At 44.8% G+C, this 13415-nt stretch overlaps 2 protein-coding genes across 2 annotated transcripts in view; one reads left to right on the top strand and one right to left on the bottom strand.

Annotated features, from left to right (window-relative positions):
* Window positions 1-8450, top strand: part of DGCR8 (DGCR8 microprocessor complex subunit) — a 25150-nt gene extending 16700 nt beyond the window's left edge. Inside the window, exon 14 of the mRNA XM_064675529.1 lies at window positions 277-8450. Within this exon, the coding sequence (XP_064531599.1) occupies window positions 277-360 (84 nt within the window). The 3' untranslated portion in view covers window positions 361-8450. The remainder of the gene's footprint in view (window positions 1-276) is intronic.
* TRMT2A (tRNA methyltransferase 2 homolog A) lies at window positions 6329-13415 on the bottom strand. Its single transcript, XM_064675532.1, has 11 exons — window positions 12468-13415; window positions 11653-11761; window positions 10986-11167; window positions 9979-10093; window positions 9612-9727; window positions 8901-9012; window positions 8325-8447; window positions 7681-7756; window positions 7090-7206; window positions 6792-6888; window positions 6329-6641 (listed from the first exon to the last, which is right to left on the bottom strand). Exons 1-11 carry the CDS (start codon window positions 13040-13042, stop codon window positions 6419-6421), a joined length of 1845 nt encoding a protein of 614 aa, XP_064531602.1. The 5' UTR covers window positions 13043-13415; the 3' UTR covers window positions 6329-6418.

Here is a 13415-nt window from a genome sequence, read left to right as displayed (position 1 = left end):
GTCAGATGGTTTTGCTTGTTTTACCCGGTATCTCAAAATCTGAGCTCTTCAAAACTTGACTGGGGGGCTACTTCTAGAGAGATTTTCATCCTCTCTTTTAAACTGTCTTATAACTTAATTGTACCTACTTCAGTAAATTTATTTTCAACATCAGCCCAAGTTAGCCTTTCACAATGATTGACAGAAGTTTGGCTAAAACTGTACAGAATTGGAATGGTGTTTATGATTACCTTCTCTTTGTGACTGTGTGGTGGGGGCTGTTTCATATTTTTGTAGGAGGAAACACGAAAGAAACCCAAGATGACAATAGTGGAGTCGGCTCAGCCTGGGAGTGAACCTCTCTGCACTGTTGATGTGTGAGGAGAAAATGCAAGTGGGGAGCAATAACACAAACGGAGGAACTAGATTCTCAACAATTATTTAAAAATTGTTTGCTGCAGAATGCAAGATAACTTTTAAAATCCAAGCTGCTTCAGTTATGCATTGTTCTTTTTGCATCATCAGGGCAATATTACTTTTTCCTAGTTTCTTTTTCTTTGGTTAGGTATTTTTCCTTTTTTAATACCTCTGAGATATGTACGTTTAAAGGATCGATCATAAGGTCTCTTACTTGGCAAATGCACAGAGCACAGGCATGTTCACACAGGATAAAATCAATCAAGCACTTTTTCCTGGAAAGCCATCCATGTTGTTTGAAATGGATGTATTTTAAGTATGAAATTCAGAATATCTATGTACAGGTTGAAGCCGATATTATATATATACACATTCATATATATGTATATATAAAAGAAATATATGTACATCTTCTTGTATGAACATGCCTAAAACTATTTTTGTGAAAAGTTTTGTTGCATTTCAGCACATAATAATATGCACTGATAAGACACTTTGGTGACAAATACAGGAAAGTGATGAGCAATGTTCCTAATGCCATAGGATTAGGCCAGTAATGCTGTTTTTGTTTTGCTTTTTGTCTCCTGCCAGGCTTAGTTATTTGAGAGCACAGGATACAGATTTTTTTACTACTTGAAAAGAACAAGTACACCTGGTAGTGTTAAGAGTAACAGGTTGGATATCCAAAATTACTGGACTTTATTTGAAATAAAAAGAGCCTGTGTTAGTTTACAGATCACTTGAACGGGGAAAATATGGCCCTAGTTGTATGATTAAAATAAAAACTGTAGTTTGAAAGGCTGTTTTCAAAGCTTGGAGCCAAAATGCAGCTGATGATGGTTGATAGTCTAAATATACTTTGCCAATGATGTGTTTAAAGACTTTCCACTCCCTTCTCCCAGCAATAAAACAATTTCTTATTTGTTTGGTGTCAGATTACATCTGACTTGATCAATTAAGTCTTAATTAATTTGCACCATAAAAGCAAAGAATTTAAAAAAGAATCAACACAACCCTAAAATCTGAAATAACTGCAGCAATTTAGGTTTTTTTTAAGAAGCCTTTGTTTTTACTTTTTTTAATTACATTTTTAGTTTTTAAAGACAATGTGTAACTTCTGCAAACTAGAATGTAGATTTGGGTTATGACATAGAGTAATGAGTAGAATGAGACCATAACTGGCTATGCTCCTAACTAAGGAAGTCACAAATATGCAAAGTGTTCTCAGCTGCAGCACAGGCAGTGTGGGCAGGAGGGGTTGGCAGCACAGCACAGGAGGGGCGTGGGGTTTGTTCTTCACTGGGTTCTGTGGCACTGCAGTGGCTGCTCTGGGAACCATCCCTGGGTTCTGTGGCACTGCAGTGGCTGCTCTGGGAACCATCCCTGGGTTCTCTGGCACTGCAGTGTCTGCCCTGGGAACCATCCCTGGCTTCTCTGGCACTGCAGTGTCTGCCCTGGGAACCATCCCTGTCTTCTCTGGCACTGCAGTGTCTGCCCTGGGAACCATCCCTGGCTTCTCTGGCACTGCAGTGTCTGCCCTGGGAACCATCCCTGGGTTCTGTGGCACTGCAGTGTCTGCTCTGGGAACCATCCCTGGGTTCTGTGGCACTGCAGTGGCTGCCCTGGGAACCATCCCTGGGTTCTGTGGCACTGCAGTGTCTGCTCTGGGAACCATCCCTGGGTTCTGTGGCACTGCAGTGGCTGCTCTGGGAACCATCCCTGGGTTCTCTGGCACTGCAGTGGCTGCCCTGGGAACCATCCCTGGCTTCTCTGGCACTGCAGTGTCTGCTCTGGGAACCATCCCTGGGTTCTCTGGCACTGCAGTGGCTGCCCTGGGAACCATCCCTGGCTTCTCTGGCACTGCAGTGGCTGCTCTGGGAACCATCCCTGGCTTCTCTGGCACTGCAGTGTCTGCCCTGGGAGCTGCTCTGTGTTGGTTCTGCGAGGGGAGAGTGAGAGCTGAGCTGGTGCTGCAGTGAGTCCTGGAGGAGCTGCTCTGCTCTGTCCTACCCTCCTGCTCTGGGCAGTGACCCAGCTCACTCCTCTGCACCTGCTGCAGCTCCTGCCCCTTACCTGGACAGGGACCTGGGGGCTCGAGGGCTTGTTTGCTTTGGTTTTTCTTTTGATTTTTGCTGGGGGGTTTTTGATTTCCTGTGTTACATGGAGAGTGCTGCAGTATATTGAATTTAGTGCCTACTGGATTTTAACAATGTTGGCATCAGTATTGTAAGACCTCCTTTTACATCATGCATTACTTTGGAAATACGTGGAGTTTAATTTCTATTTCAAGCTGATGTTCTCTCACGTGTTGCATATGATGTTTGAGGTTAAACAGGAGGAGTCTTGGAGTCTCACCTGTTTCTGTGTTTGAGTGATACCCTCGGAGGTCTCTGCAAATACAAATCCATCCATTTTTTTATTATTGTATTTAGCTTTTTAGTTCCACGAGTTGTAATCCTGGTACAACAGGATACGGGTAGTTGGAAGACTATACATGAACTTATTATTTAAAGAAGTGGCCTGTCTTAAAAAAAAAAAAAAGAAACAAAAAACACTGCCTCTGCTTTTTTTTGTATAGCTTTAATAAATCTCCATCCTTTGAAGGGTATATAATATTGGTGCAGCAGTGACAAGCAGTGATTGCTGTTTGTCTCTTTGTTTTTATTGGATTTTTTTTTTGTTTATTTTCCTAAAGACAGGGCTTATATCTTCTATGCCTAAATAGATAGGTTTTATTTCAGCTTCTCTGTTTTCAGCAGAAAAATCTGTACTTGGATGGCACTGTAAAAGACAAATCACCCTTGTAGATCTTTTTATTTTTCTGAAACCAGAATGTCAATGCATTTGCAGGTCACCTGCAGAATATCCATAGATGCCTCGCTTACCAATTTGTTTTCATTAATTTTAAGAGGATTGCTGTATTACCTCACTCTGCCACTATCAGATTCACAAGGTGACCATTGCCCTTAATAAACACCCAGAGATTTCATTGTGAACCAAAGCCTAGAACGTGTATTATGCATTCTAAACAAAAACCAACCACCACGATGGTATCAGACCTTGCTGCAGCCTTTAACTGGAGAGATGTCCAGGAACCCGCAATAACTGCTGGAACAAACAAGGAACTGCTGTTTATGTCTGTGGAGTATTCTTGTGTTTTAATGTTTACTATTGTTTGGAGTGTAACAGTCTTGCATTTGCACATAAGCACGAGCTGCTGTGATAGAGGATAGATCATTGCATTAACTTCAGCTTCTGCATGAACACTTACAGTGTGATTCAAGATGTATCCTAAACTTGTCTTGTAACTTGTGTGTTTTCTAGGTAATCGGCTGTAAAGGTTTAGATCTGATTGTATGAATGCATAAAACAACTGCTGCTTTTGTCACTGATACTTGTTATTTATCCCTTCTATATCCAGAGGAAGATGGGTATTTTTATAGGGATGGAGTGTATTTTTAAGAACTGTTCCATCCTTTGGGGATTAGACAGTTTTGCTTTGCATATTATGTGCTTCTTGACAAAAGTGTGGTTTATTGACTTTAAGGATTCAATTAGTGTGCATTCAAATCTTCATGGTACTGACAGAAAACTTACTGTGACTTGCAGTGACTAGTCAGATGCTACCTACTGAAACACAGTCATCAGCTTTTTTACATATTTATTAGGCAGAACTGATGAATTAGTTGGGTACTCAGAAGTTTGGAAAGACTATTATGCATAAACTTAACTGTTGTATGTAAACTTCCATTCTCCTGTGATGCTGTTAGGCTTTATACAAATATATTTGTAACATCCAAGTATTTAAAAGCATCATGATTATCTTATTAATTCTCTAAACTGTACTTTGGTCCTGGAGTGAAGTTGAGGAAGTGATATCCTCCTAACTTTCCGTGGGAAGGAATGTGAAGTGCAAGAAGCCATGCTGTTATTAACCAAATAAATGATCAGTTACAGTATTCCAGTGTGTATCTGGAGGTGGGAAAACAAAACAAACCAGAGTCCATCCGTACTGCCCGAGCAGGTAACAATGGTTGCTCTTTGAGTTGTGGTGGGTGCAGTTGCTTGATGCCAGTGCTAAATTGGTACAACTATAAAGCCTCATTTTCACTGAGCCTCTGCTTGCTTTTTTTCTGCACAATCATGTAATCCTCTGTGTTTGGTCTTTGAGTACTACATGTGTATTTTTCAGACAATTAGTTTTGAGCAATAAAGTTTGATATTATAAAATGCACCAGTGTGATCAGTATTACCATGGCTTAAGCATATCTAGAAAAAGGTACTTTTTTATTCCTTGAGTCCTGTAGGTGTTTTTCATAGAAAATTAAATTAGTGCAGGCTCTAACTTCTTGGTTAGGGAAGTACTTGATCCCCTTCTTGGTAAGGAATTGAATGTTTAAATGGTTAAACCCTTGGAATTACAGTGTTTTCTTGAACTGGGATTTGTATTTTTACTTCAATGATGTCAAGGTTGGGAGTGTCTCAGCCCAAAGTGCTGCTTTTGGTACCTGCTGTCACTGGACAGGTGGGGTGTCAGCACAGCTGGGGGCTGTTGTTGGTCAGGCCACATTAAATGTGTATCAGAAGTATGTTTGGTAACTTGAGATTTCAGATGGTTTTTCCTTCTCCCAGTCAGTGCTCTGTCTGCTCTGGAGTGTGGATCACAGTCTGTTCATGGCAGCTGCTGAGATCTGGAGAGTGACTCTGCCTGGAGAGCACCCCGGGCTGGGCTGGGACTCAGCCAGGTTTGTCTCTGCACACGGGAAGTGCAGCTGCAGGTGCTCAGTGGGGTCACTGTCCTGGTGTGTGTCTGTGCTGGGGGTTTGTCTCAAACACAAACTGCCTTTGTCTCCTGCTGCACAGGGCTACGACTAAAACAGCTGGGAAGATACCTGAGGAAAGATCCTTTGGAGCCCAGGGCAGAGGTTTGGGACAGAGCACCAGGGTCCAGAAGTATTTCAGCTATAACTCAAACACTGAAGGAGATGAGGTTGTACTCCTTGTTTTCTCATTCCTCAGTGATCCCTGAATTACACAGCTCTTCCAGAAATACACTTTCTGTGAGGCCAAGGTTACGTTTTCAGAGCTCCTGCAGGATCAGAACACTTCAGTGGGGCTACAGAAGTTCCTGGAGATCACTGTGCCAGGGGAGGTACTTGACTGAAGGCACCCCCTGAGCAGCCTCACTGACACTGAGAGGAGGAGCCTCTTGACCAAAAATGACAAGTGTCTTCCCTCTCCTGCCATGGCCTGACTGGGGCAGTTTGCAGGGTGAGGGCCTGGCTCTGAGGTTTAGGACACTCACGCGTTGATTGTCCCGTCCGTGCTGCTCCAGCCTGGTCAGACTGACTGTGGCTGAGGGGAGGGGGGCACTGAGGGTGGACTGAGTTCGTCACTTCCTAGGGAAGAGTCAGCAGTGAGATGATTTGTGGAAGGTTTAAGGTTGCTCCATCTTCACTTGCCTGTTCTGACAGGCTGGCAGAGCCCAGGGGAGCAGTGGCAGTGCCACCCTCCGGCGTGCCTGGTGTTGGCTGGGGTGAGTAGCAGCTGTTCACTAAGGGTGGTGTGTCACACTCACGGGAAGGGGGGGTGGTGCATTAAAAATCAGCCCAGGTTTCAAGTAGTTGTATCTGCACAGAGTTGTGGAATACTTTATTTAAAGCCACTTCAAAGAGGGAGACCACTATGGGCATGAGGAGAAAAGTAGATTTTGGGCTTAATAGTACCTAATGCCCCACTTCTGGAAGTGTCCAAGGCCAGGTTGGATGGGGCTCTGAGCAACCTGGTCTAGTGGAAGGTGTCCTTGCCCATGGCAGGGGGCTTGGTATGAGATCATCTTTAAGGTCCTTTCCAAAACAAACCATTCTGTGGTTCTACAATAATGAAATTTAATTCATGAGTATGATAAAAGAACTCAAAGCCTTGCACCTACTCTGCTGTACAGAGATTTATTCCCTGGATGTTACAGACACGATGTTATGGACGCAGCTGGCAAGGCAGTGGTTTGTGCAGTGTCTCTGAGTCAGGGTGACTCTCCATGGCCAGCAGCTGCCTGGCTCCCTGCTGTGTCCAAGGGGACCCCTCCCGCCGTGGGCTGAGCTGCTGAGCTGCCATTGGGGTATTGGACGCGCTCGAAGCAGAGCAGTAACTCACAGTGCCTGGTCTGGGGGAACAGATCCACGGCCATGGCTCGCACGGGGCGGAAGGAGGCTCCTTTCACCCTGTTGGACGGGGCCCGGCAGAGGCTGAACGGGAAAGGACAGAAAGGGGAGGAAGAAATGAATCCATGTTTTAGTCTGCTCATCACCACTGCTGTTCTTCTAAGAGCTCCCTCTCCCCAGCAAGCACTATTTGTCTTCTTAAGATTAAGTCAACCTAATGCAAGAAACACTCACTCTACAAAGTTGTTCATCGCGGCTCTGGGATTGCAGGAGACATAAATGAGCTTCTTAAGATGTTCAGCTCTTCTAATGGCAAGAATTACCTTGGAATCTGGATGATCAAAACCAAGACAGCTGTTTAGTGGCTCTGTGTGCAGCAACAGACTGGCACAGAAATTCCAGGAACAAACTGCTGCACTACCCCGCTGGTCCAGGCCGTTCCTGCAGCCTCCACCTCATCTGTCCCGTTGGTGTTCCCTTGGGTTCCCCACCCAGCACCCCCGAGGAGAACAGCCCCAGCTGGGGAACTTACGCAGCCCTGCTCGTGGGGGATCCACAATAGTGACCAGGTTCTGAGGAGCCAAGACGTTCATCAGGGAAGGGACAACATCTTCTGCCTTCCCACAGTAAAATTCAATATTGTTCAGTTCTGTAAGAACAAGAAGGGATGTCAGAGTACTTACCAAAGCATTTTCAGTACACTACATTAGATATTAAGTTCTGATGCCTTAGAAACTACAAATTGCTTAGTCTACCATGAAATCAGTGAAATTTAAACAATCACTGTTATTTCAGATCATTTAAACAACAGTAATTTGAGCATCTTCCATTATCTGGACTAAAGCAAAACCCCACAGCCAACAGCTACTATTAATGTTTTATTTAGGAGGATAACTGGTTTCATTTCACTTCTACACCTGAAGAAGGAAAAAAAGCTAGCTTTTAGTCAATGGGTGAATTGATCCTGTGGGTTAACATGGTATTTGTTTTCAAGAGAGATTAAGTGTTTAAAATGGACAAGATCACTATCAACAACATGTAATTCCAGGCTGCTCAGATAAGGTAAAGATCAACTGGCTGTACAACTACTGCTTAACAAACAGAGCACTTCAGCTCAACTCACCATTGATCTGGGCATTGGCTTTGGCATCCTGCACAGCTTCTTGGCACAGCTCAATTCCAATCACCTTCTTCACTTTCTACAGAATGAAGGGGAAAAGCTCCCTCTGTGTAAGTTTAACCACTTTTCACAGCATCAGCAATTAACAGGAACTTTGCCCAGTACCTGGTCACGGAATTATTGCCTTGCAGGCAGAAAAAGGCTGAGAAGGGACTGTGCAAATCCATAGTGACTTTTTCAACTGAAATTGTGGGATGAACACCCTTTATCCCAACCTGTATGGGACAGACAGACTCCAGTTATGCTGGTGTCTTTCTTTTTTGGGGGCCAGACTTCCTTACATGCTCTAGCAAACTCCACTCTACCCAGATGTAAGAAATGTTGGTTATTCATATCTAGAGCTTGCTGAGGAAGTCCAGACTGAATTAGTTTCAAAATAATTCAGGCTGCTCAACACGACGGTGAGCTTCCATAATGACTTGGTAAAACAGCTGCAGGCAGTTTAATGAGGCATTGTTTGAAAAAAATTAAGATCCAGTGTGCTGCATTCCAAATGTATCAAGTATTTTCTTTCATTGTAACCACCCTTTCAATGAGCTAAGAAAGGCAGTTAGCCCAGCTTGTCCCCAGGAGGAGCAGGGGCTCACCTTGGCCAGGGAGATGCCGATGGTTCCTGTGCCACAGCAGATGTCCAGCACGGTGCTGTCAGGGCTCAGCTGGGCCCAGTCCCCGATGGCCGCGTACAGAACCTCTGCAGCCGCCGTGTTCACCTGCAGAGGGAGTTCCAAGGGATACACTTCAACAGGAAATGTGCTTGAGTGAGCCCTAGCAAAGCACCTTTTCTTGTTCTTAAGACACAACTTCACGTGTAAGTTAAAAACACACATTTAAAGTGGTGGAAGGCTCGAAATAAGTTTTGGAAAAGCAAACAAAAATGAGTCCTGCAAGATTCCAAACCATCCACTGCATGTTCAGTGTTACCAAAAGACTGCCATGGAACAGGAGGCAAACAAAATGAGCTCGTATAAAGAAAAAGTTGTCTTCAGTGTGCTCCCATCGAGTTTACACTCCTTCACTGCTTTTACAGCCAAGAGAGATATTTAATCACACTAAATATAAAAGATTAAATCACTAGATATATAATATCTTGTTCCACAGCATTAGTCAAGCTTGAGGGCATTAATGCAAATCCAGTGAAATTAGGAACTTCACATCATCCTTACTTGAAAAAATGCGTGAGGAGAAATTCTAAATTTTAGGCCAAGAAGTTCTTCATATATGTACTTGTCACCAGCCACATGCTCCAAAGGCAAGTCTTCCAGGCTGGGAGATTTCCTGAGGGAGACAAAATAGGGGAGACAAAATGGGGAGACAAAATAGGGGAGAAACAAAAAAAAGACAAACGTGTTTGTTACAATTTTTACCAAAGCTGTAGTCACCCCAAAAATTGTAGTGCTGCATCCTAAGCAGTAACATTTATCATCTCTTAGAGACTCTTCTTGGTCATTTAGCCCTGCAGTGTGCAATTGTTCCACTGCTGGTTGCTGTAGGACCTAGCCTATCTCTGGATGAAGATGGTGTGAGCCTTGTGCTCTAGGAGGGAGGATGGGGAGATTAAAAGAAACACAGAAATAGGGAAGAAAGGATGTAGAAGTTACTTGATAATAATAAACCTCCATCTACTGCAGTAAACACCTCCACAGCTTGACAGCCAGCAACAACTGGTGGGTTCACCCACTGAAACCCTACCTGCCTTCATCCAGAGAATGGGGAATTCCAACAGTCCCTTGTGGAAAAGGTAAGTGACTTGCAGAAATGAGTAACACTGATGCTACTTCTCTGAAATAGCCCAAACAAGGCTGTGCAAGTGCTACCTGCTGTTCTGCAAACACAAAACATGCACCACTGTCCCCCAGAGACATCAACTCCCTCACCTTTGTCCTTCCTCCACAAAGTACAGAGAGGTGACACCACTGCTCCGTCCCAGCCCTTCGGTGAAGTATTTTGCCAGAGAGCTTTTCAGGTCAGTGAGCTCTTCTTTACCTAATTTCTACAGATTTCATTGGAAAGAAGGGAGAATAATCACGTGAGTGACTTGGAGATGGGATTTAGTGTGTACTGTTTATAACATATGAACGACTTGTTCATTTCCAGGTATCAGTCTAAAGAGAATTGGAGTAGCAATGCAAGGCAGGCTACAGCAAGCAGTGGTTGTATTTCCCTTCTGCCTGCACAGCTCACAGACTGAGATGTAAGCCCTTCAGAGCTGTGTGGGCTGCAGCCCTGCCTGCAGGGCAGTACCTGGGGGTTGAAGTAGGCGATGGCCATGAGGTGGCCGCTCCTGCTGGTGCGCACAGTGAGCTGCTTCCAGTGCCCCTCGTAGGTCTCGGGGCTGTAAACAGAGTAGGGAGTTGACCTGCAATTTGCAGAAGCTCCATTACTTATACACAGAATTATTTGTTTTGCATAACATTAAACAGTTCATGGACACAAAAGAACATCACTATCCAAAGTGATGGAAAAAATGTTAAGTACAAACAGGGCTGCACTGATTTGTCAAGAAAGGAATGACTCCCACACCTCAACTAAGAGAAAAGAACAAAAAGGACTGATGAAGAGATAACATCTCCTAAAGCAAAATAACGTGTGCCTAGTTCTCAAAATCCTTTTACCCATTTTAACCCATCTAAAATTACAGAGAGGCAACAGGCAGCTTCTCATCACGTTCAGAGAATAACACCACCCTTTATATCATTAGCTTCTCTGCTTCATACCAAGTTCAAACCTTCCACCTTCATGATTCTTTTGAGGTTTCCATTTTTGAAGATTTAATTGCTTTTTAAAGAAAGTACTCATTTTTCTAAAAAAGTATTGCTGCTTAAATGTACACCTTCTGTTTTATTCCTTGCTGCAGGATGATTCTTCTCTTCCTCCCAGGAAGCAGTGGACCTTTGTTATTCAAATTTCTTCTTTTAAAAGCATTTCTTTGCAGTTAGTGGAAGAAGCTCACAACTAACACACACTTTTTATTGTAGACTTACACGTCCCACTGCTTCAATAAAACTCTGTTCACTTTGTACCTGTCCCCCCATCTCAGAGCAGCCCAGAAAGAGCAAGGGAAAAATACCCCATGAGCCCGTGATCCAGGCACAAGGTGGAAAGAAAGAATCACTGAAAATTGAGGCTGGTACATCTTAGGTCTTTGAGCTCAGAACAAACACTAAGCTTTTCATAATATTTCATTTTACAAATAATTTTTGAGTAAGATATCAAAGCCTTTACGGATAACTCATTTTACTTATGCTCACCTTATGAAGTCTTGGAAAGCTTTTACTACTTTTTTGGCAATAGCAGGAATGTGAACAGTATCAAATGGCTCCACTACAGCACATGTACCACCCTTATATTTGCCAAGACGACAACCCACAGTTTTGTCTTCTTGATTTACACCAATCCCAATCAAGAACTCACATTTGTTGCGATATTCAGTCTAGATTCAAAATAAAGTTATGTAAGATATTTATATAGCATTTATTTGTACATGCCAACTTTCTCCTGAAACAAATCTCATATGGTTAAATGCATTTGCAAATGGACACAGGACATTTAGTTCATATGGAAGATACTCATGGATTTTGACCTGTGTGAACTAACACTGAAAAGCATTAGTAAGTCTTGTTATGTAAAGAGCAAACTATTGCCTCTGCTGAAGAATGTATTAGCTTACAACACAGGCTTGCAGGGACAGCATATTCATTTTAAAGTTAGAATATCCAGTTAATTGTGTCTATTTTTCTGCTTCCTATAAATATGTCCACACAGTATTTACATGAAAGGCAACAACGTCTAAAATTCATCATTTATTATTACAAGAAGAAGTCGAATACTCACTGTCCACTGTCTCCTCAGACCAAATAAGGAAAGTACCCCTCAGCTCATGAACCCCAGCTCACACTTTACCTGGGCTGACATTACCTGTAATGGTGACGCTTTCACTCCCTCCACCGGGCAACACAGTTTATTAAACTTCTGCTTCTGCAGGAACAACCAAGGTAATAAAGCTCTGTTGTTATTTCCTATTTCCCTGCCCAAATCAGAAACAAAAAGTATAAAGCACACAGTTAGAAAAGTTGAGGTCAACAGTTGCACAAAACATTTTCTTGTATAGGGCACTTTAAAAACACATCAGATTATCACATGGAAGAGTATTTCTTCCAGAATTTTTTAACAGGCAAACCCTCTCCGACTTTATAAGAGCTGACCTGAAAAAATAAGGGTTAAATGTAGTTACAATTGTATTTCCTGGTTTTATCAATGTACCCATGCATGAAAAGAATGCCAATTTTATCCATGTAAGGCAAGAGACAGAAGTGACACTTTGATCTACAAAGACAGGGCATAAAATTTTGAGGGGATTTTAAAAGAGAAAAGTCCAATAGTAATTTACCATCTCTACAGATTGATTATCTCTTATACCCTTTGACAGTGCCATTTTGTTAAGGGCACAAACATCCTCCTGCTTATGGAACTACAGACTTTAGAACCAATTCCCCTTCATTTAGCAATTTTTTGAAGCTGACCAAGAACAGCAAGTTTTGTCAACTGGAACAGCTTTTAGGCCCTACTATCGCAGATTAGATTATCTTCTATTTACTTTGACAGGGGATGTGAGTTTTGACCTACCTCTAACTCACTTCATTTTAGAGGTAGCAATTGGTGTGAATTTAGCTACATCCCATCACAAGGCCAAGTCTCGCACACACTACAGTAGCGTTACAAACGGGAATTACTTTGTCAGCTTCTGCAGCACTTGCTCGCACTCCTGCAGCTTCTGTGCCAGCTGCTCCTCGTAGGGCACGTTCCACAGCGGGGTCACCACGTCCGCGATCCGCTTGCTCAGGGGCTCGTCCCCCGCGGGGGCCGCGCGCTTCGCCTCCCCCGGCTCCGCGTCCTCCTCCTGCCGCCTCTTCTTGGCGATGGGGTCGGCTTTGGGCTTGGCGAGGCGCACGCTGAGCCGGCGGCTCTTCCAGAGCGCGCCCTGCAGCACCCGCACGGCCTTGTCCCGCTCCTCCTCGCTCTTGAACGTCACGAAGGAGAACGTCTGCTTCCCGAAGAGTTTGATCTTGTGCGGGCTGAGCCCGTACTTGGCGAGGAACTTTTTCACGTCGTTAAACCCGATGTACTTGGGCAGGTTCTGTATCTCTACTTTGTAGATCTCGGAGGTGAACAGGTCTCCCTTGATGTATCTGTACACGTCGGGGCCCTCAGCGGAGTCTCCCCCGGCCCGGCTCTCCGGCTCGGCGCCATCTCCAGCCCCCTCCGCCGTGAGGCCGCCGGGCTCGCAGGGACCGCGTTCCTCCGCCATGCCCTCAGCCAGCCCCGCGCACCGCCCGGGGCGGGGCCGCGGCGTCACGGCCGGGCCGCTGCGAGGGGAACGGCGGCAGAGGGACGATCGGGCCGGTTTTTAATCTCTGCCCCTCGGCGCGGCCGCGGCCCTCAGACACCACAATGAAAGGACCGGCCCGGACGCCGCCTCCCCCCTCACGCGGGCGCGCGCCATCTTGAGCCCCCCTCCTTGCCGCGGGCGGGCGCCGCCATGGCGCGGGGGGCGCCGGGAAAAGCGCCGGGGAACGGGGACAACGAAAACGCTTCTCGGGGGGACGGCGACACGGGGATGGCCGGCGGGGGCCGGAGACACGGGGAGCGGCGCCGGGGCGGGCTGCGGGGCCGGCGCGGCG

Source organism: Pseudopipra pipra, chromosome 18 (genome assembly GCF_036250125.1).
Source record: "Pseudopipra pipra isolate bDixPip1 chromosome 18, bDixPip1.hap1, whole genome shotgun sequence".
In the NCBI taxonomy this organism is placed as follows: Eukaryota; Metazoa; Chordata; class Aves; order Passeriformes; family Pipridae; genus Pseudopipra; species Pseudopipra pipra.
The sequence above is the reverse complement of the archived record's forward strand: the minus strand, read 5'-3'. Positions and strand labels throughout refer to the sequence as shown.